This window comes from Palaemon carinicauda, chromosome 18, assembly GCF_036898095.1.
Source record: "Palaemon carinicauda isolate YSFRI2023 chromosome 18, ASM3689809v2, whole genome shotgun sequence".
In the NCBI taxonomy this organism is placed as follows: domain Eukaryota; kingdom Metazoa; phylum Arthropoda; class Malacostraca; order Decapoda; family Palaemonidae; genus Palaemon; species Palaemon carinicauda.
In genome coordinates, this window is record NC_090742.1 from 48,970,232 (window position 1) to 48,994,371 (window position 24,140).

The 24,140-nt window shown below is 46.3% G+C and overlaps 1 protein-coding gene across 4 annotated transcripts in view; it reads left to right on the forward strand.

Moving 5' to 3' along the window:
- The window catches only part of TAF1B (TATA box-binding protein-associated factor RNA polymerase I subunit B), a 411,270-nt gene that overhangs the window by 71,831 nt on the left and 315,299 nt on the right, over nucleotides 1–24,140 (forward strand). For 3 of the 4 annotated variants that reach the window (XM_068392341.1, XM_068392343.1, XM_068392342.1), the window contains exon 2: nucleotides 9,879–10,062. In XM_068392341.1, coding sequence (XP_068248442.1) covers nucleotides 9,882–10,062 — 181 coding nt within the window. In that variant the 5' untranslated portion in view covers nucleotides 9,879–9,881. Of the gene's footprint in view, nucleotides 1–9,858; nucleotides 10,063–24,140 lie in introns of all 4 variants that reach the window. The other variant, XM_068392344.1, reaches the window with a different exon arrangement.

Below are 24,140 nucleotides of genomic sequence, written 5' to 3' on the forward strand. Positions count from 1 at the left end.
GTGGTTCGGTCTCTCCACAGCTCCTCAGGTGTTCACCAGAGTGTTTACCCTGATTTCGTCTTAGGCGCACAGGAACGGCATCCGTCTCCTCCGATATGTGGACGACAGGCTGATCCTGGCAGACTCGGAGTCGACCCTTCTTCGACACCGAGACAGGCTCCTGGGACTTTGCCAAGATCTGGGGATCTTGGTAAATCTCGAGAAGTCCTCTCTGCAGCCGTCCCAACGAATGGTTTATCTAGGCATGTTGTTAGACACCAATCTCCACAAAGCCTTTCCATCAGACGACAAGATAGCAAGGCTGAGGAGGGTGGCGGAACCCTTCCTCAGGCTGGAAGAGCTTCCAGCCCAATCGTGGGTGCGTCTCTTAGGTCACCTAGCCTCCCTGGCTCGTCTGGTTCCAAACGGCCGTCTCAGGATGAGATCCCTGCAATGGCGGCTAAAGTCCTGGTGGAGTCAAGGATCCGATTCCCCGGACTTTCTGGTCCCGATAGGACCCGCGGAACAGGCGGACCTGCGGTGGTGGCTGGTCGAGGAGAACCTGCGAAAGGGAGTGGATCTTCCCGTCCACCCCCCGGAATTGACACTGTTTTCGTACGCGTCAAAAGAAGGGGGGGGGGGGGGGGGGGGCTCACATTCTGAACCAGAGGACCTCAGGCCTTTGGTCAGAATCAGAAAAGTACCTGCACATCAACCTGCTAGAAATGAAGGCCGTATTCCTGGCTCTTCAACAGTTCCAACGGACCCTGGCGGGTCACTCCGTGGTGGTGATGAGTGACAACACCATGGTAGTGGCTTATATCAACAAGCAGGGAGGTACTTTTTCCCATCAGCTATCCCATCTTCCAGTAGAGATTCTGAGGTGGACCGAAGTCCACTCGATAACACTATCAGCTCGCTTCATTCCTGGCAAGAGGAATGTGCTCGCCGACAGTCTGAGCAGGGCTTCGCAGATAGTGAGTACCGAGTGGTCTTTGGATCCTCAGATAGCCAACAAAGTCCTGACTTTGTGGGGTTCCCCAACGGTGGATCTGTTCGCGACAGCTTTGAATTTCAAGCTGCCCCTGTACTGCTCCCCAGTCCCGGATCCCAAGGCTCTCTGGCAAGATGCTTTCCAACAACGGTGGGACAACATCGACGTGTACGCCTTCCTACCGTTCTGTCTGATGAGAAGGGTGCTCAACAGGACCAGACTATCGGTCAACCTGTCGATGACTCTGATAGCTCCGCTATGGCATCACGCGGAATGGTTTCCGGACCTTCTGCAGCTCCTGACGGAGCTCCCGAGAGAGCTTCCCCCACGACACGAGCTACTCAGACAGCCACATTGCAACATCTTCCACAAGGCCGTAGCCTCGCTTCGGCTTTACGCCTGGAGACTATCCAGCGTCTCCTCACGGAGAGAGGCTTTTCGCAACAGGTTGCGGAGAGAATGTCTCGGCACCTGCGAAAGTCCTCTGCAGGAGTCTACCAGGCGAAGTGGAGAGTCTTCTGTGGTTGGTGTCATGGGAGGGGCATCTCTCCGCTCGATGCCACTACAGGTATTCCAGCAATAGCGGAGTTTCTCGTTTATTTACGGGAGGAAATGCGCCTTTCGGTCTCAGCGGTGAAAGGCTATCGCTCAGCCTTAAGCTTGGCTTTTAGGCTGAAAGGAGTGGACATTTCTTCCTCGCTGGAACTCTCTACTCATACGTAGCTATGAGCTTACCTGCCCTCAGTCGGAAGTGAGACCTCCTCCATGGAATGTGGTTCGGGTTCTCAGGGCTCTTAAGAGACCTCCCTTCGAACCATTACGCCAGGCCTCTGATCGCCACCTGACTTGGAAGACGGCTTTCCTGCTCGCGTTGGCCTCTGCCAAACGAGTTAGTGAATTTCATGGTCTCTCGTACGACATCGCCCATTGAAGGGGATGGGGGGAGGTAACGTTCAGGTTCGTCCCTGAGTTTGTTGCCAAGACTCAGAACCCCGGAGTGCCGGACCCACGGTTCGACTCTTTCAGGGTCACGAGTCTCCGTTCTCTAACAAGCGACCCAGACCATCTGCTATTATGCCCAGTGAGGAGTCTGAGTCGTTACTTGAAGAGAATAGCTGCAGTTCGTCCTCGCGTGCAAGCACTATTTGTTAGCACAGGCAGGACGAAGAGGAGGGTCACCAAGAATACCATCTCGGCTTGGATTCGAAGGGTCATCCACCACACCTTGAATCCGGACCCTCCTCCGTCACGTCGCCCTAGGGCACACGACGTCAGGGGCATCGCTACGTCCCTGGCCTTCAAAAGAAACTTCTCTGTGACGCAGGTGCTTCAAGCTGGGGTCTGGAAGCGTCAAACGACCTTCACAGCCCACTACCTGCAGGACGTGACCCACAGGAGCCTCGATACTTTTTCTATCGGCCCCGTGGTGGCTGCACAACAGCTGGTCTAACCTCAGGCTCCTTGATGGATAAGTAGCAGTAGGTTGAGGGCGTTGTTACCCGGTTTTAGTCTGCGTGAATGAAAGAGTATTTCTGGCCCTTACTTCTTTCTTCATCCTCCCCTCTCTTGGGGAAAGCAGCATCCTGGTCTCCACATAGCTGACCTCAACCTCTGCAGGTAAACCATGCTCCCTTGTGTTCTTAGTATTAACCCTTTTACCCCCAAAGGACGTACTGGTACGTTTCACAAAAGGCATCCCTTTACCCCCATGGACGTACCGGTACGTCCTTGCAAAAAAATGCTATAAAAAATTTTTTTTTCATGTTTTTGATAATTTTTTGAAAAAATTCAGGCATTTTCCAAGAGAATGAGACCAACCTGACCTCTCTATGACAAAAATTAAGGCTGTTAGAGCAATTTAAAAAAAATATACTGCCAAATGTGATGGGAAAAAAATAACCCCCTGGGGGTTAAGGGTTGGAAATTTCCAAATAGCCTGGGGGTTAAAGGGTTAAGTTTAATACTGTCGCGTCCCCCATACCCTGACAAGGTGGTATTGGGAACGTCCTAGCCTAGATTCCTATCTAAAGGACTCAAGGTCAACTTCCTAGGACGAGTCACGCTCTTTCCTCCACACACAACTTACGTAGGCCACTCGTTCTTTGCGGAGCAAGGAACTTGTGAGGTGCAGGGACTTCCTCTCTCGAGTGATACTCACTTTGAGTCGGAGTCCCCGGGTAAAGCCAAAGCCAGTAAGGCTTGGGACTTTCCACCCTTCCTAAGGGGTAAGTCACCCAATGTAAATAGCGTGGTTTGTATTTTGGTTACGGAACAAATGACAAATTCGGAGATAATTTGTATTTTTCCTGACCATACAAACCTTAGCTATTTACACATATTTGGCCGCCAGCCCTGTTCCTCAAGTCAAGTCCTTCCTCTAAGTGAAGTGAAGCAAATCACCGGTGTGTGGGGGGGAGGGGTAGCAAGCTACCCCTTCCCCTACCCCCGCTAACTAGCACGGGGGTAGTTAACCCTCGTTAAAATCTATTGGCTCGTCAATTTCAGCTACGCCGAAATTAAACCCAACGTAAATAGCTAAGGTTTGTATGGTTAGGAAAAGTACAAATTATCTCCGAATTTGTCATATTTTTTTTTTTTTTTGATCGATGCGATGAATATTTTAAGAAAATGTTTGTCTTTAAAATTTTTTGTTTTTTTTTTCTTTGGGTAGTCTTTGATCTGTTTTCAAAGATTAACTAGCGTTCAGTTTATTCATGCTACGCAGTTTTCAGTCTATCGTCACGATATTACGTTTTCACTTTGTATTGATTTTTACGAATAGTACATTCTTCTTACAAACTGAAGTTTTTAAGTTGTACTAGATAAAAGGAACATGTTATTTTGCAATTAATTAGTCCTTTTAGTATTTTTCTTTAGTCAAATAGGCTTTTATTGTCGGAGAGTGAGTGGCTTGAGTCATTACTCTCATAACTCAGAGAGAGAGAGAGAGAGAGAGAGAGAGAGAGAGAGAGAGAGAGAGAGAGAGAGAGAGAGAGAGAGAGAGCGTAGTTCTTCTCAATCCAGATATTTATTCTCGTCCCAAGTCACTGTACAGGGAGAGAGAGAGAAAACGTAGTTCTTCGCGATATAGTTTTTTATTCTCGTCCCAAGTCACTGCACAGGGAGAGAAAGAGAGAAAACGTTGTTCTTTGCGATCTAGTTTTTTATTCTCGTCCTAAGTCACTGAACCTTATTAACTTATACTTTATATATTTCACTTTTACATTACTTATTTATATATATGTATATGTTTATTAACTATTACATGTGTGATACACTTATGTACTGATGAGCCTACACTAAAGGACATATTTCGCAATTCTAGCCTTTTGGGTTAAGGGAGTATTGCTTGCTACGGATGGGGGTTAACTTTTGTCCGAGGTAAATCACTAAAGTGCCAGTTTTAGTGCGGTTAATGTGTTCAGTGCTGTGGAGGGTGCGTCTGCTTGAACCTGTCGTTCACCTAGCCTTAGACCTCTTTCAAGCTCCCCAACCCCTGGGAGAAGGAATATCGATCGGCGAAAGAGTACGATAGGCGTAGCCGCTCGAGCAGGCGTCCCCTCGAGCGTTCCTGATGTCGTATCACGGGATTTTCACCCTCACCCTTGGATAGGTGAAGTTAAGTTTACATCGTCATCGGATAATGTGTGTGACAGAGGACATGCAGCTACAGGCTGTCCTCACTAATGCAGTCTTTTTAGTCTGCTGGCTATGAGGTAACTCCTCTAGCATGTCGAAAGCTTTACCGCAAACGTTCAAGCTTCCCAGCAAGCGGTCGTAGTAGCGGGCTAAGATTTTCGCGCGACCGCTTTACGCTACGTTGTACGTCAAGTTAGACGTGAAGTCGAACAGCTAGTTTGACGTTAAGTTGAACAGCAAGTTAGTTGTGACGTTCAGCTCCATTCTTGTGATGCTATACGTCAAGTTAGACGTGAAGTCGAACAGCAAGTTTGACGTAAGTCGAACAGCAAGTTAGACGTGACGGTCACCTACTATCTTGTGACGCTATACGTCAAGTTAGACATGAAGTCGAACAGCAAGTTTGACGTGATGTTCAGCTCCTTTCTTGTGACTCTATACGTCAAGTTAGACGTGACGTCGTACGTCAAGTTGGCCTCTTCTTTCGCCAAGTTGATGCGCAGTCGTATGCGACGCCTAGAGTCAGAATCGCCCAACCAAACAGGCCATCAAGACTTCCATACTTCAGTTGGACTCTTGTCTGAGGAAGAGGTTGTTACACACCTTTCCTTGCCTGATGTTTTAGAAGAGTTCTTGCCTCATAGAAGTCTACCCGGGAGCGGAAACTTTGACACCTTCTTAAACTAAGATGGTTCTTTCTAGGTCTTGCTAGAAGCCTTGAAACTTTTAGGAAGCTGGCTGCAGTCCAAGAATAGATCTTTGCAGTCTGCATTTGCTTTTTTTTAATAATAATGAGTCTGTGGTTCAGATTATGTCCTGTATGGACAAAGCCGTAAGGGATGGATCAAATGAACTGGCTGCTCTTTTTACGGCGGGTGTCCTTAATAAGAAAGAAACGTTATGCTCCTTCCTGGCTACGGGAGTTACTCCTTGTCAGAAGTCGGAGCTTCTGTTTGCACCGCTTTCTCGTTCATTTTTTCCCCAAGAACTTGTGAGGGAAATAGCTTCATCGCTAGCATTGAAGGACACCCATGACCTGGTATCTCAAACGGCTCGCAAGGTGCTGCCTTCGTCATTTTCAGGCAGCAGACCGAAGGTGGATACCCCTGCATCTAGGTTCATTCCTCCCTTTCGTGACAGAGCCTCCAACAGAGGCAACTCTCGCTATGATGGTAGACGAGGTAAAAGGAGGGGAGCTAGATCAAGTCATGGCAGAGTCTGACTGCCCCCAACTTCAGACAGCAGTAGGAGCCAGATTGAAGAACTTCTGGCAGGCTTGGGAGAGAAGAGGAGCAGATCAGTGGTCTGTCCTCTTGTTGTAGGAGGGGTACAAAATACCCTTTGTAAAGAAACCCCTTCTAGTCCAAGAGCCGATAGATCTCTCTCCCAGATACTGGGAGGACGCAAGAAGACACGTTCATTCTGAAATCAAAGTTCACAATGGAGACTTCCAAGTCTGTGCTAGCAGCAGTGAGGGAAGGCGACTGGACGGTCTCTCTAGACCTCCAAGACGCATACTTCCATATCCCTATTCATCCGACCTTCCTACACTACCTAAGGTTCGTTTACGGGAAGGAAGTTTTCCAATTTCGAGCTCTGTGCTTCGGTGTCAGTACCGCCCCTCTTGTGTTTACGAAGCTCATGCGGAACATAGTGAGCCTCCTACATTCGTCGGGTATCAGAGCCTCCATATACCTAGACGACTGGTTACTCGTTACTCAGGATGTCGTCCTTTGATCGCTGTCTGAAGGATCTCAGATTGACTTTGGCCCTAACAAAAGAGTTGGGTCTCCTAGTCAACAAGGAGAAGTCTCAACTGACCCCATCTCAAACAATTATCTATTTGGGGATGGAGATACGGAGTCTAGTTTTTCGGGCTTTTCCTTCGCCCACAAGACTAGAACAAGCTCTCATGAAGATTCGTCTTTACCGAAGGAAGAGCATTTGTTCTGTAAGGAAGTGGATGAGTCTACTGGGAACACTCTCGTCACTGGAGCAGTTTGTTTCCCTAGGGAGACTCAATCTTCGCCCTCTCCAGTTTCACCTCAACCAGCATTGGGACAAGGAAAAGGGCTTAGAAGCAGTGACCATTCTGCTTCCAGACGGTCAAGAGCTGCCTGAAATGGTGGGATGACAATCTCAGACTTCAGGAGGGCCTCTCTCTTGCACACAAGAACCCAGACCATATGCTCAGACGCCTCGGACTCGGGGTGAGGAGCAACACTAGGCATACTAGAATGCTCGGGCCTATGGACCAAAGACCAGGAGAGTCTTCACATCAACCAGAAGGAGCTTCTGGCAGTTCTTTTGGCCCTTCAAAGTTTCGAAAGTTTAATCCGAAACAAGGTAGTGCAAGTAAACGCAGACAACACCACAGCGTTAGCCTACATCTCCAAACTAGGCGGGACCCACTCGCAGTCCCTTTACTTCACTGCAAGGGAGCTTCTGGTTTGGGCGAAGGAGAGAAACATCACCTTACTAACAAGGTTTATACAGGGAAAAAGGAACGTGATGGCAGACTGCCTCAGCAGAAGAGACCAAGTCATTCCCACAGAATGGACTCTGCATCAGGAGGTTTGCGAGAAACTATGGCGGATATGGGGACGTCCGTCCATAGACCTATTCGCAACCTCGAGAACAAAGAGGTTTTTCAACATACTGCTCTCCAGTTCCAGATCTAGAGGCGGTCCACATCGACGCGTTCTTGCTGGACTGGTCTCACCTGGAAGTGTATGCGTTTCCCCCCTTCAAAATCTTTTACAAAGTCCTACAAAAGTTCGCCTCTCACGAAGGGACCAAGTTGACATTGGCTGCTCCCCTCTGGCCATCAAGAGAATGGTTCACTGAGGTACATCAATGGATGGTGGACATACCAAGAAGCCTGCCAATGCGGTTAGATCTTCTCCAGCAGCCGCACATAAAAAGGTTCCATCAAAACCTCCACGCTCTTCATCTAACTGCCTTCAGACTATCGAGAGACTCTCTAGAGCTCGAGGTTTTTCGAAGGAGGCAGCTAGAGCGATTGCCAGAGCAAGGAGATCCTCTACCATCAGGATCTACCAGTCCAAATGGGAGGTGTTTCGAGATTGGTGCAAAGTCACCTCAATTTCCTCGTCCAATACTTCTATAGCCCAAATCGCTGACTTCCTGCTACACCTTAGGAGTGAATGTAACTTTTCCTCCTCTACCATTAAAGGTTACAGGAGCATGTTGGCTGCAGTTTTCAGGCACAGGAACCTAGACCTCTCTAACAATAAAGACCTTCTAGACCTTCTCAAGTCTTTCGAGACTTCTAAGGAGAATCGGATAGTGACACCAGCTTGGAATCTGGATGTTGTCCTGAAATTTCTTATGTCTGAGAAATTTGAACTTAGCCTCTTTTAAAGATCTCACCATAAAGACACTTTTTCTAGTGAGTCTAGCAACTGCAAAGAGAGTTACTGTCGTGAGGTTCATGCCTTCAGTAAGAACGTCGGCTTCTGTACTGGAAAGGTAGTATGCTCCTTGCAACTTTTTTTCTTGGCCAAGAATGAGCGTCCTTCCCATCCATGGCCGAAATCTTTTGAGATTCCCAACCTGTCAGATGTGGTTGGTGACGAGATAGAGAAGGTCCTGTGCCCTGTGAGAGCACTTAGATTTTACCTAGACAGAACCAAAAATTTACGAGGCGAGTCTGAAGCCTTATGGTGTTCGGTTAAGAAGCCCTCCTTACCGATGTCAAAGAACGCCTTATCGTATTTTGTCAGGTTCTTGATTAGAGAGGCTCACGCTCACTGCGGTGAGGCTGACCTTAGATTGCTGAAAGTAAGAACACATGAAGTCAGAGCTGTGGCAACTTCAGTGGCTTTCAAGCAAAATCAATCCCTACGAAGCATTATGGACGCAACCTTTTGGAGGAGTAAATCTGTGTTCGCTTCACATTATTTAAAGAATGTCCAGACTTTACGAGGACTGCTACACTTTGGGACCATTCGTAGCAGTGAGTGGAGTAGTGGATGATGGTTCTACCACTACATTCCCCTAATCCTAATACCTTTTTTCTTCTCTTGAAACTATTGTCGTTTTGGTTGTATGTGGAGACTGGGACAGTCTTCCGCAATCATTTGATTTTAGCAAGTGGTCAAACTTGTTTCTTGAGAGCGCCCACATCAAGGGTATTGGTTGAGGTCCTGTCATAGGGGTGTTCACCCCAGATATGACAGCTCCTAGAGGTCTTTCAGCCCCCTGAGTGGATCGCTGGGCTTCATAAGGATAGCGGACTAATGAGGCAGAGAATCATAAAAGTTAGCTTCCTTATCAGGTATGAACCCTTAAGTTTGTTTTCATCAAAACTCTTGAGTTATATTCCTATGTTGTTTACTGCTGGTCTCTTAACCTCCACCAAGGGTGTCAATCAGCTATATATATATCCACTGGCTAAGTTAAATATTTAAAAATATTTTCATATTAAAATAAATTTTGAACATACTTAACCAGTGGATATATATAATTAAACTCCCTTCCGCCCCTCTAGAGACCTATGGGCAGAGAAGACCTGAGGACTTGAGGAATGGTTCTAGTATCCTGGCGAGTGGTGGCGCTAGTAGTACACCTAGCCGCCCAATCTTCGATTGCCTACGAGTTTTGAATTTTCTGCCGGACGTCAGAGACGTTAGCTATATATATATCCACTGGGTAAGTATGTTCAAAAATTTATTTTAATATGAAAATATCATTTTCATTATAAAATAAATTTTTGAACATACTTACCTGGTAGTTATATATAATTAAATTCCCACCCTCCTCCCCTCTAGAGACTAGAGACATGGAAAATATGAGGGAACTGGGGATGGTTCCGAGTTACCTCGCTAGGGTGCGCAGTTGGTACACCTGGCTATCCAATCGGCGGTTGGCGCGAGTTTTGAATTTTCTGCCGTGACGTCAGAGACGTAAGCTATATATATATAACTACCAGGTAAGTATGTTTAAAAATTTATTTTATAATGAAAATAACATTTTGCACTTTTTGTGCCTGTTTCTATTACCTAACCCTTATTAAGAGTGGGGCCTGACTGTATATAGCTAGGAAAATGTAAATTATTTTGAAAGTATGTGATATTTTGAAAAATATATGGATTTAAATGAGAGCTATAAATGTACAGTATAGGTTTTGACATGATGTAGTTTTAGTGTTTTGATTCAGAATACTTGTAATTGGTCATTGGTATTAAGAAGCACTTTGGAACAGTTAATAGATATTTATCCAGATATTTCTATTCATTTTCAGAAAATGAAGTGCTCTGTATGTGAAGGAACATCCTTTACTGAAGATTGTGGCTTACGTACATGTGATGATTGTGGAACTGAAGATAGGAATTTTGTTACTTTAGAGAACCAAGAATTTTTAAATAGTCTTGATGCTTCTCAGCTAATTCGACTCAAGAAAGAAAAAATTGAAGTAGATATAATAGGTATGTTGATAGATATATTGTTCTTATATCATATTGTCTTTTGGAAATGAAATTTTTTTTGCTACACAAATATAAACCATCGTAGTGAAAAGATTATGACTACATCAAAGCTGGAAATGCCTTTAAACTTTTACTGAGGTAAACATAGTTGCCAACAGGTGTAGTAACCCTGACTGACATACTTCCCTGTGTCCTTTTTGTTGGCTGTTCAATGCTATATTTCTTTTTCATTTTGGCAGACATGTTGCTTCATCTTAGTGAGCCTGGCTGTAATTTTGTCTTATACATTATATGAGTAAGCTAGATGTGGATCTCCACAGGGAGCATTACTGCTCTCAGGCTTTCTCCTGCCACAAGTGTAGGGAGAGATCTTCTCTTCAGTGGGTAGAGTTCCTAAAAAAAGAGGAAGATTAAGTCTTAAGAAAAAAGCAACGCGCAAGTTGATGGTGGTGAAGAAACTTGTTCCTTCTTCCCAGGTTCAGGTTAAAAACTGTTCCTGTCTCGTTTGACTTCTTCTGGGGCTGGGTCCTCCAGAGGAATTCATAATGGATAGGAGACCTCACCTTGTTTTCAGAAAATGCTTTGAGTGAGATAAGTGTATTGCCCTTTGGCAGAAGGTAACCCCCTATCTCTTTCAAGTTATTCCCATTACAAGGACCTTTCTTTATCTTGGTAACTTATGACTTTCCCTAGGTATAGCAGTACCCCATTGGCTGAGAAGCTTCTTTAGGTGTTAGCAGCTTCTAGCGCCATCCTTTTCGGCTGCACCACCTGCAGAAGAGAGAAGTGATACGGGGCCTCTTGACATGTCCTTGCCTGCTGCAGTTGAGGAACCTCCTTTCAACGTAGTAGGTTAGCCACGGTACCAGCCACCCGTTGAGATACTACTGCTAGAGAGTTATGGGGTCCTTTGCGGGCCAGACAGTACTAAATTTGAACCTTCTCTCTTGTTATGGCTCATTTTCCTTTTGCCGACACATACACAGAGTAGTCTGGCCTATTCTTTACATTTGTTCCGTAACTGGAATACAAACCATTCTATTTAACAGGGGTATTACTTTCGGCGTAGCTGAAATGACGAGCCATTTATTTTTAACGAGGGTTAACTACCCACACCGCTAGTTAGGGGGGGGGTAGGGAGGGTAGCTTGCTACCGCTCCCCCCTCACACACCTCTGATTGAGCTCACTTTGCTTTTGGCTCGGATGGTGAACGGTCGTTGCTGTTCTTAATCCTCGCCGACTTTTGGCAGCCATTAACGCCATTTTGTTTTCTCTTTTACTCTTAGAGTTTGTGTGAAGTTGACTTCTGCGACCATGCGCACCTGCCCTGGACTCTCCGGCCGCCCCTGTAGAACAGTTATGTTGGCGGTCGAGACTGATCCTCACGCTCTTTGTCCTTCTTGCTGAGGTCAACGGTGTGGTAGTGTCTAGGGAGTGGTCTTCCTCCCAGTGGGAGAGGTTTTTGCGACGATGGAAGAAGTCCGAGTGGGATATTTCTCCTTCGAAGGCTGCTTTGAAAGGAAAAAAACCCAAGGCTTATTCTTCGGTCGCCCAAACCTCCTCCGAAGATCCTACTCGGTCGGTCTCTTACGAGAGACCGTCGAGTAGTAGCATAGACCAAGTTATTTCTGACCAACCCCGGGTCTCGAGAGCTGAGGGTGCTTCGCCTAGCGAAGCAGGAGCACCTCTCCCCCCGGGGGAGGCCTTGTTGCTAACTTCGTCTTTCAGATTTGGTCCTCTTTGGGGCTCCCGGGTTTGCCCTCCAAGGAGGCCCTACTTGAGTTCATCACTTGGGGGCTTCTGTCAAGCAATCGTCGTCGCCATCAGAGGTAGATCCCCTGACTCTTGTTGACGTTGTTGTGTCAGAGGTGTCTCGTGCGACATCACCCATCTCCTCTGCCACTCCAAACTCTACAACTGTAGCTGCCGACTTAGTTTCCCCCGTTCCTGACCATCCTCCGAGGGGGAAACTAAGTTCATCATCGGTCTCTCCTGCTAGCGTTTCTCTCCCTCGGGTTAGTTCACTCACAGAGACTCCTCTTCGGAGGGTTGCTGATGGTCAGCTTGCTGATCCAACGGCCCCCAGAGGGCGCATCCATCGGAAGGCTCGCCTTCCTCTTAGCCTTAGAAGCCTCCCTTCACCTGTGGTGAAGAGGTGCCTCTTTGGTTCAACGTCTTCAATGCAGTCCCCTGCAGAGGATCCTCTAGATCTTCATGCATCCATCACTGCACCTGCAACCAGTCTTGTGACTTCGGTCCTGGACCTCTCTGCAGATCGTTCGCGATCTCCTTTGGTGGATGGTTGTCCTTTTAAAGGGCATTTCGACCATCCGTCCAACAGACCTGCTGACCTTCCATCGCGGTTCCTGTTGCCTGTTGAGCCTAATAAAGCTCCTAGAAAGTGCGCAACTGCTCGGCATCACTCTCACCCTGCACACCACGCGCCTACTTGCCTTGACCAGCGCTCACCAGCAGCTCGTCAGTCTACAACACTTCGGCGCACCACTCATCCTGCTCGCCCTCACAGACGGCAGAAGCCTCACGCGCTTGCGCGCCATCAGTCTCCCGATCTTCAGCGCTCTCCTGTGCGCCCACGATCACCTGCGCCAACGATCACCTGCGCACCCTACGCACACATGCCCAGGGTCGCCTACCAGCCAGCACACAACAGCGCACTTGCGCTCTCCTGCGTGCCAATGATCTCCTGCTCGCCAGCGTTCTCGTGCACCTATTCGCCCTGCACCCATGTGCTCACGGTCTCCTACGGGCCAGCACTCTCCTGCGCGCCAGTGCTCACCTGAGCGCCAGCGCTCACCTGCGCGCCAGCGCTCACCTGAGCGCCAGCGCTCACCTGCATGCCAGTTCTCTCCTACGCGCTAGTATTTACCTGCGCGCCAACGTTCTCCTGCGCACCAGCGTTCTCCCATGCGCCAGCAATCTCCTGCGCGCCAACATGTGCGCCCTACATCATCTGCGCACTAGTGCTCTCCTGTGCGCCATCTTGCACGCCAACAAACGCGCCAACATAAACCTGCGTGCCATCACTCTCCTGCGCACAAGTCTGTAGGTGAGACGACAACCACGTTACCGCCCTCAACTGCGCGCCAGAGCTCGCCAGAACATGTGCGCTCATCTGCACGCCATCTCTCTCCCGCGCTCGCACATAGAGATGCGTGCGTGCCATGCGCACTCGCGCCCTCTCTCTCCTATGGACGCGTGCCAACACTCGTGTGCGCTCATCAAAATTCGCCTACGCGCCCGCTCGCGTCGTCGCCAACATTCTCCCCCGCGCAAGCACCAATATTCTCCCTCGCGCGAGCACCATTATTCTCCCTCGCGCGAGCACCAATATTCTCCCTCGCGCGAGCACCATTATTCTCCCTCGCGCGAGCACCATTATTCTCCCTCGCGCGAGCACCATTATTCTCCCTCGCGCGAGCACCATTATTCTCCCTCGCGCGAGCACCATTATTCTCCCTCGCGCGAGCACCATTATTCTCCCTCGCGCGAGCACCATTATTCTCCCTCGCGCGAGCACCATTATTCTCCCTCGCGCGAGCACCATTATTCTCCCTCGCGCGAGCAGCAATATTCTCCCACGTGCGAGCATGCGCACCAACAGGCACATCATCTGGCAAGGTCGCCATCACCTCATTCCCCTCCCCGCAAGCGCGTACTATCGCGCATTGTGGGAGAAGGGAAACAATTTCATGCAGAGGGGTTCAGGATCCCTAAGCTACCTTCTAAGGTGAACCCACCTATTACAGTAACTCCTCCCAGGGAACCTTCGGTCCCTTTCCCTTCAGTGTATATGTCTGACAGTGCATCTGGCAGTCAGCAGCCCTGGTTCAGTGCCTTAATCAGAGCCATAACCCAGGCTTTCAAGCCTGTCCTGTCTGATTGCTCATCAGAGCGACCTATATCTCTAGATCTAAGGCGCAGAACCATGGCTTCCTCTACCCCTTTGAAGAGGAAAAGAGGAGTCTGATGCGGTCACTTCCCCAATGGCGAAGCTGACTCCATGCAGACCATCGAGGCAAGTTCCTCCTGTTCCTCAGACAAACTCTCCATCCCTGTCGGACGAAGATCTCCCATCACCTAGGGAACCACGTGAAGAGAGAGTTCCCCACAATCTGAGAACAGAAGGGACATGCCACACACATCATTGTTGGAGTCTTACCTCCTTCCCCAGAAGGAATCCAGACTCCAAAACCCTGAACCCACCTATTACAGTAACTCCTCCCAGGGAACCTTCGGTCCCTTTCCCTTCAGGGGATATGTCTGACAGTGCATCTGGCAGTCAGAAGCCCTGGTTCAGTGCCTTAATCAGAGCCATAACCCAGGCTTTCAAGCCTGTCCTGTCTGATTGCTCATCAGAGCGACCTATATCTCTAGATCTAAGGCACAGAACCATGGCTTCCTTTACCCCTTTGAAGAGGAAAAGAGGAGTCTGATGCGGTCACTTCCCCAATGGCGAAGCTGACTCCATGCAGACCATCGAGGCAAGTTCCTCCTGTTCCTCAAACAAACTCTCCATCCCTGTCGGACGAAGATCTCCCATCACCTACGGAACCACATGAAGAGAGTTCCCCACAATCTGAGAACAGAAGGGACATGCCACACACATCATTGTTGGAGTCTTACCTCCTTCCCCGGAAGGAATCCAGACTCCAAAACCCTGCCGAAGTCCTCCACTAGGGCTAGAATGGAGCCAGCCAGCCACTCATGGAATGTCCGTGACTCTCCCCAAGAAGAGCCTTTGGGGACCAAAGGAGACTTCGTTGCAAGTCCTACAACAGGAGGTGACCAGCAGAAGTCAGAACATGCATGCTGGCAGGTTCTGTCTCTAATGAGGGTTCTCAATGGGTTTTCCAACCCAGAAATCCCCCCTCGAGAGGACGAGGACACAGTCCTAGACCACGTCTTTGGTACTCAGAAACCCTCAAAGACCTATGCAGCCCTGCCTTGGTCTCAAGGGGTGACAAGTACCTGGGACAAGATCGCCCAGCAGCTCTCCGAGTTTGCCTCCTCCAACCGTTCCGGTACCACATAAAAGCTCCTCCCACCTCCTCGCGTACAATGGAGGAGGTACTTCGAGATCCTGGAGGAGCCCAGTTCAGCTCTTCCTCTTCACCACTCGCTGGAAGAGCTGATTCAGGGGAATCCCTCTTGAGAGACTCCAACTGGCAGGTCTCGTTCTCGGCCGCCGAGATCCTTATTCAGGAGGTTACAAAGTATGTTATGCAAGCTACTTCGTTGCTTGAAAACTGGTTAGGAACCTTAGGTATCCTGATACGATCCGAGGATTTCTCCAAAGAACGTACCAGGAAAGCTATGGAAACCTTCCTACTCTCAGGTACTCGCACGATTGAGTTTCTTGCCCACCAAGTCTCGAACTTGTGGGCAAATACCTTCTTGAAACGTCGAGATGCAGTAGCTGAGAGGTTCCACCAGAAGGTCCCTAGCGTTGAGATCAATAGGCTCAGACATTCCTCCATAGAGGGGTCCCATCTATTTGAGCCTAAGGATGTGGAACATGCTGCTGAGAGGTGGAGGAAGTCTCACCAAGACTCCATCCTCCATAGGGCTTTAACATCTAAGCCCTATAAACCTCCAGCACCACAGCTGTCCCGTCCAACGAAGACCACAACGACGACAAAAACTGCAGCGAAGACAACGGTGTCTAAGCCCTTTCTTGTCAAAGACAGGAAAGGCAAAAAGTCCCCCAGGGGATGGAAAAATCCTAGAGGGAGCAGCCGAGGCTGCAAACGCTAGGATAGGCAGTCCCCCTGCATTTTCACCAGTGGGGGGAGGCCTACAAAGTTGCGCAGACAGGTGGAAGCAACTCAGGGCCGATTCCTGGACAATCTCTGAGATCAGTCTTGGATATCGCATCCCATTCATAACATCTCTACCTCCCCTTACCAGGAATCCAGTGTCATTGAACTCCCTTGCCATGGGATCGGCAAGGGAGCAAGCCCTTTTGGGCAGAAGTCCAGACCCTATTTAAGAAGGGTGCTCTCCAAGAGGTCCTCGACAGATCCCCAGTCTTCTTCAATCGACTCTTTCTCGTAAAGAAGGCGTCTGGAGGCTCGAGACCAGTCATCGACCTCTCAGCTCTGAACAAGTTTGTCAAACAAACTCCGTTTAGCATGGAGACGGCAGACACGGTCAGACTAGCAGTAAGACCGCAAGACTTTATGTGCACACTGGACCTAAGGACACGTACTTCCAGATCCCAGTCCATCCGTCTTCAAGGAAGTACTTAGGATTCAGCCTAGACAACAGAATATACCAGTTCAAGGTGCTGTGCTTCAGTCTTTCCACAACACCACAGGTCTTCACCGGTGTTCACCCTAGTGTTATCTTGGGCACCCAGGATTGGTATCCGTCTCCACCATTGTCTGGACGACTGGCTAATCCTAGCAGACTCGGTGTCAACCCTTCTTCAACACTGAGACAAACTTCTTAGACTTTGCCAGGATCTGGGGATCATGGTAAACCTCGAGAAGTTGTCTCTGCTTCCCACTCAAAGACTGGTATGTTTAGCCGTGATTATAGACACCATTCTCCACAAAGCCTCCCCATCAGACGACAGGATAGCAAGGCTGCGACCTTTTCTCAGACGAGAAGAACTTCCAGCCCAATCGTGGCTACGTCTCCTCGGTCACCTTTCATCACTGGTCCGTCTAGACCCGAATGGTGGCCTCAGGATGAGATCCCTCCTGTGGTGACTCAAGTCCCAGTGGAATCAAGCTCACGACACCCCGGACTCCCAGAATCCCATGGGACCTATGGAACTGATAGACCTTCAGTGGTGGGTGACAGACGCTTCAAAAAAATGGTGGGGGCCCCACGTGCTGCACCACATGACCTCAGGCCTCTGGTCAGAGTCAGAAAAGTACCTCCACATGAATCTCCTAGAGATGAAGGCCGTCTTTTTGGCCCTTCATCAGTTCCAACATTTCCTGGCAAGCCACTCTGTGGTGGTGATAAACGACAACACCACAGTAGTGGCCTACATTAACAAACAAGGCGGTACTTTTTTGCAGCAACTATCCCATCTAGCAGTAGAGATACTGAGATGGGCTGAAATCCACTTGATACCACTATTGGCACGCTTCATTCCGGGCAAAACGAATGTGCTCGCCGACAACCTGAGTAGAGCACCTTAGATAGTGAGTACCGAGTTGTCTTTGGATCATCTAGTAGCCAACAAAGTCCTGACTTTGTGGGGTTCTCCGACTGTGGACCTCTTCGCAACGGCCCTGAACTTCAGGCTCCTGCTGTACTGTTCCCCAGTCCCAGACCCCAAGGCTCTGTGGCAAGATGCTTTCCAACAACGGTGGGACAACATCGACGTTTACGCCTTTCCCCCCTTCTGTGTGATGAGGAATGTACTCAACAAGACCAGAATATCGGTCAATCTTTCAACGACCCTCATAGCTCCACTATGGCATCACGCAGAATGGTTCCCGGACCTTTTGCATCTCCTAACGGAGTCTCCAAGAGAACTCCCTCCACGACACAATCTATTTGAACAAATACATGCCAACATCTTCCACATAGCCGTAGCTTCGTTACGACTTCACGCCTGGAGACTCCAGCATCTCCTCTCTGAGAGAGGATTTTCGCAACAATTTGCGATCAGGATGTATGGACACCTGCGAAAATCATCAGCAGCAGTTTACCAGGCAAAGTGGAAAGTCTTCTGTGGTTGGTGTCGTGGAAGGGGTATCTCTCCACTCGATGCCACTATTCCAGCAATAGTGGAGTTCCTCGTGTGTTTGTGTGAAGAAATGCCCCTATCAGTCTCGGCAGTGAAAGGCTATCGCTTAGCCTTAAGCCTCGCTTTCAGACTAAAAGGAATAGACATTTCTTCATCGCTAGAACTTTCTTTACTCATACAGAGTTATGAACTTACCTGCCCCCAGTTAGAAGTGAAACCTCCCCCATTGAATGTGGTTTGAGTTCTCAGGTCTCCTAAGAGACCTCCCTATGAACCATTACGCTAGGCAACAGATCACCACCTGACTTGGAAGATGGTGTTCCTGCTAGCTTTGGCCTCGGCCAAGTGAGTCAGCGAACTTCATGGTGTCTCATACAACATCGCCCATTCAAGAGGATGGAGAGAGGTAACGTTCAGCTTCGTCCCTGAGTTTATTGCTAAGACTCAAAACCCGGGAGGAGCGGATCCTTGATTCGGCTCCTTCCGGATTTCTCGTCTCCGTACTGTAACAGATGACCCAGACCATCTCTTACTATGCCCAGTAAGGAGTTTGAGGCTGTACCTCAAGAGAACAGCCGCAGCCCGTCCTCGTGTGCCTGCATTATTCGTCAGCACAGGAAGGACCAAGAGGAGGGTCACCAAGAGCATCATCTCAGCATCGATTTGCAGGGTCATTGACCATGCACTGAATCCAGACCCTCCTCCATCACGTTGCCCCAGAGCACATGATGTGAGGGACATAGCTACATCCTTGGCCTTCAAAAGAAACTACTCATTGAAGCAGGTTCTTCAAGCTGGGGTGTGGAAACGTCAGAACATGTTCACATCCCACTACCTGCAAGACATGACACACAGGAGACTCAATACGTTTTCTATCGATCCTGTGGTGGCTGCACAACAGCTGGATATGCCCATGATGAATGGGAAGCTCTATATCTCCGAGAAGTTGGGGGCCAAACCCCTTGAAGATCTTCAATTCTGGCCTAGCCTTTCGGCATACCCAGATTGTTACGTGAGACTGCGGGATGAACTAGCATTCCGTGAGGAGACGGAACCAAAGGAAGTCATGGTCTTCGAGCATGACAAGGCACAGGCTATTCTGTCCAAGACCCTAAAGGGAGCCAGATACACCAACTACAGAGTCTCAGCATTGAGCAAGAGGCATCCTACCTTCATTGCTCCTTCCTCCAGAGCTTTCCCCTTCTCGGTGAAAGCTCTTGACTGTGTTATGAGAGCAGTCGATGCGGGTAAACCATGCCCAGCGCTAGAAGAATGTAGACCATTATCTCTAGCCATCCCTATCTGCGAGGAGAAGTGGAACAAGGATCATCTAACCTTCTCCGTCTCCAAACTGGATCCGGAGATAGCAGGTCAGCAGTTTAATGAGAACCTTCCAAAACTGCCGGAGCATCTTTTGAGAAAGGAACAGGAGACAAAAAAGAGACTAGCCTCTTCTTTGTCTCTTCAGAACTGCATGGAAATGTGTGCAGGCCTTACCAATGCCCCAGACATGTACATGGTCTTAGCCAAGTCTCACATGGGTATTCTTGTGAAGGACTTGTATGTCTTCGTTAGGTCCAGGAGAGCCTGTAGAGATCACGTGTTTGCCACAGCAATGGTCAAACACGAACCCAGGAAGCTGATCACTTCATGTATCTGGGGCAAGGACCTCTTTCCACAAAATGTGGTTCAGGAGGTCATCGCCAAAGCCGCCACGGAGATTAGGAACCTTCTCCAGAAGTGGGGCATGTCTTCCAAGAGGAATTCATCCTCAGATGCTGGTCCCCAACCTAAAAACAGGAAGACAAAGAAACCACGCAGACCTGCACAACTTCCAACTGTGACCATGGCCACAGTGCCCCAAATGGTAGCTCAGCCGCAAACCACCTTTCAGATGGTACTCCAACAGCTAGTAGCTCAATCGCCTGTGTTTAATACAGGCTTTGAGAGCCACACAACTACCTTTCTCCCCCACAAAGGTAGAGGCTCAAAAAGAGGATCCTCTATAAACCCCTAAAGGGGTAGAGGAGGACGTGGTCACGGAAATAGATCTTCAGGAACATCTCAGTAATGAGAGGCTCCAGGTAGGAGGGAAACTTCCACTTTTGGGATCGTTGGACCTTCAATCCCTGGGCCCACAGCCTAATCAAGAATGGACTTGGTTGGAAATGGAACAAAATTCCACCACCATTTCCTCAATTCTTCCAACACTCCACCCCCGTACTGGAAGAATACACCCGAGAACCTTTGTGCAAGCGGGTAATAAGGAAAACAAAGTCCATCAAATTCCAGGGAAGGCTGTTTTGTGTTCTCAAGAAGGACTCGGACAAACTCAGTGTCATTCTAGACTTGAGTCTCCACTCAACAAGTTCATTGAGAACAACAAGTTCCGGATGCTTACCTTACAACACATAAGGACCCTTCTACCAAAAGGGGCGTACACAGTCTCAATAGACCTAGCAGATGCTTACTGGCACTTACCAGTCAGCTGCCTCCTCTCCTCCTACCTAGGATTCAGGCTACAGAAGATGAAGTATGCCTTTACAGCCATGCCCTTTGGGGTACTCTGAAGTATCAAATAAAAGTACTGATGGAATAAAAGTATTGGGTGGAAAAAAATCTCAATATTTAATAAAAGTACTGATGGAATAAAAGTACTGGGTGGAAAAAATCTTGAAATTTAATAAAAGTACTGGATGGAATAAAAGTACTGCCCGGAAAAAAAAAAAAAACTAAATTTAATAAAAGTACTGGATGGAATAAAAGCACTGACTGGAAAATTAACGATTTCTTGAAGGTTGAGTCTACAATAGTATTGCATATCCTTTAGCTTCATTTTTCTAATTCTACGATAGTTTTACTTGCTACCCAAAAATTTACGACGTTAAATTCAGGACGCAGATATGATTTTTTTTATTTTACTATTATTATTAGTTTTATTTATCTTTTTATATTTTATTATTGCGCTCGCCACGAATAGCGAGTGGCCTTACAATTGTACTCGCCAACGACAAATTCAACTCAGCAGTGTTCAAGGCTAGGCGAGCCCAATATCCCAAAATCCTGAAACCGTCCCCACCCCCGCCAAAAAAAAAGAAAAAAGCTATTTATTACTGTAAAATAAAAAACTTTCACCAAGTAAAATTCACTCAGTATTATAATTTAATTATCTTGAAAACAGGATATCTACCGTAATTTATTTTTTAAAATATATATACCGTACTTCCCGTGTCATAAGCTGCTACAAGTGGTAAGACGCACCCTTAAATTAGCAAGGCAGTTTTAGAAAAAAAAAAATTTAGGATTTTAAAAACTTCTTTGCATAAATCCCTAGTCAGCGACTCTATCGTGATTATTGTCTTGCATAGTAACTTTTCTTATTTTGGGTGAATTATGAAATGTTCAAGTTAATATTAATTAGCTATAGGCCGATTATCCCAATTTTATTGCATATTCATATAAGAAACCACTAAAGCTGTCGAAGTTTCCACCACAACTACACGTTTAGTCAGAGTGTTTGGTGTTTCAAGTGTTGTTTACATCAAAGTGGTATTGCCAAAGGTGCATAAAATTCTGTTGAAGAGGTAAAATTCTGGTACTAATTCCAAAATTCCTCATTTAGCCTATAAATTTTCACACAAATTGTAATTACTGATTAAAGAAATCTCAACATTCTTTTAGGTAGAATAATTTTGCTACTGTCTATGTGATTCTAGGTCTAGTTACTTTTCTGCTAACTTTGTAATACTGCACTCAACAAACAAAATTTTTTTCTAAGGTCGTATTCAGCAACTATCTGTTTGTATCGTTTCGTAACTCAGGCAACAAAGTCATTATCAATACATTGCTTTAGTACAAAATATCAACAAAATATGAGAAAATAGATATATACTGCATAAACAACTAATATGTAATAGCGTCGTCTGCTATGAGACTATTAGTTGGCATGTTTTCTCGTAGAAGAGGGTTAGCAAGTCATCAGCTGATTAAAAGAAAAAAAATGCTACAGTACTTCATTAAAGGAAATGCATTATAAAAATAAATGAATTTATTACATATTAATGATAATTATAGGATTATATTCTATCTCGTGAGTTTGAGTGCTTGTATGTCAATAGTTGGGTATTTGAAGGGTGTCAAACTCCCTTATACAACTTTTTCTTAAGTGTTAAGATGCAGGGTAATCGATTTTGGGGGCCATTTTTCATGAAAAAAGGTGCGTCTTATGACACGGGAAATACGGTATGTATATATATGTATATATATATATATATATATATATATATATATATATATATATATATATATATATATATATATATATATATATATATATATATATAAATATATATATATATACAGTGAACCCTCGTTTATCGCGGTAGATAGGTTCCAGACGCGGCCGCGATAGGTGAAAATCCGCTAAGTAGTGACACCATATTTACCTATTTATTCAACATGTATATTCAGACTTTTAAAACCTTCCCTTGTACGTAGTACTGTTAACAAACTACCCTTTAATGTACAGAACACTTAATGCATGTACTACAGTACTCTAAACTAAAACAGGCACAAATATTAAAGGTGATTTTATATCATGCATTTCCTAAACATGCTAAAAAGCACAATGAAAAATGGCAACCAATGTTTTGTTTACATTTATCTCTGATCCTAATGAAGAAACAAACTGGAGGTAGAGCTTTGCTTATTACCCAGACATATTTCCCATACTTTTCCCTTAGAACTACATCACATCTTCCTACTTTAGATATATATATATATATATATATATATATATATATATATATATATATATATATATATATATATATATATATATGTGTGTGTGTGTGTGTGTGTATATATATATATATATATATATATATATATATATATATTTATATGTATACACATATACATACCTACATATATACATAAATACATGCATACATATATATATATATATATATATATATATATATATATATATATATATATATATATATATATATATTACTGTATATATATGGGTTATGGAAAAAATCCGCGAAGTGGTGAATCCGCGATGGTCGAACCGCGAAGTAACGAGGGTTCACTGTGTATATATATATAATATATATATATATATATATATATATATATATATATATATATATATATATATATATATGCCATCCGTCCTGAATAATGTATCAAATTGTAATTTTTGTTACCTCCTAATGATGAAAATATACATTCGTGTGAACAGCGTCCACGGATACGAGTTAAATTTCATAATCGTCAGGATCCGAAGACTCAGATCTATCACACCTAAGCCGCCTCCGATAGCCTTACGTTGCTGTTAGGATACGTTATTCAAAGTAAATTTATCCTCGGATATAATGTTCGTTTTGCATACATGTAAACTCCTAAGGGTTTATCTAACATAGAAGTGTGGTTTAACATCGTTTAAATCATAAATCGGCATGAAATAATTGACGTTTGAAAACAGACACAAAGGGAAAGCATGTCTATTTATAGAAACTGAAATCAGACAACACATGTATCGTAGTGTTCAGAGAGCGACTTCCGCTTGACATACATGTACGTAGGCTTCGACTTGAGATCTCGATTGCTACTTCAGCTAAGAAAATAAAAAAAAAATTGTACTTGTATAATTTCCCACCGGTACGATAGGTAGTATTGAATAAACATACTGGTTGGAAGATTTGTGAAAAATTAATAAGCGTACTGGGTAGAAATGGAGCGTACCGGCGGGAAGAAATTTGGAAAATTAATTAACGTACCGGTGCGTTTATTTGATACTTCAGAGTAAACATAGCCCCAAGGATATTCACGAAACTTGCGGATACAATCGTCCAACAACTACGCTTAGAAGGAATTCAGGTATTGGCATACCTGGACGATTGGCTGGTGTGGGCAGCATCCAAGACAGCCTGTCTACAAGCAGCCAGAGGGGTGATCCAGTTCCTGGAACACCTAGGTTTCAAGATCAACCGCAGGAAGTCTTGCCTTTCTCCAGCTCAGGAGTTTCAATGGTTAGGAATCCATTGGAACTTACAGTCACACCATCTCTCCATTCTACCGAAGAAGAGGAGAGAGATAGCGGGATCTGTCAAGAGACTAATGAAACTCAAGAAGATTTCAAGACGCCAACAGGAAAGAGGGCTGGGTTCTCTCCATTTCCCAGCAGTGAAAGACCTAATGCTAAAAGCACAATTAAAGGATGCTTCTGGAGTCTGGAGAAGATACGCATCAAACGCTCGAAGAGATTAACAAAGGTTGACGCCGACCCTATTGCGCACGCTTCTAAGGCCGGGGTCAACAGTCAGGAGCCTAACACGAACA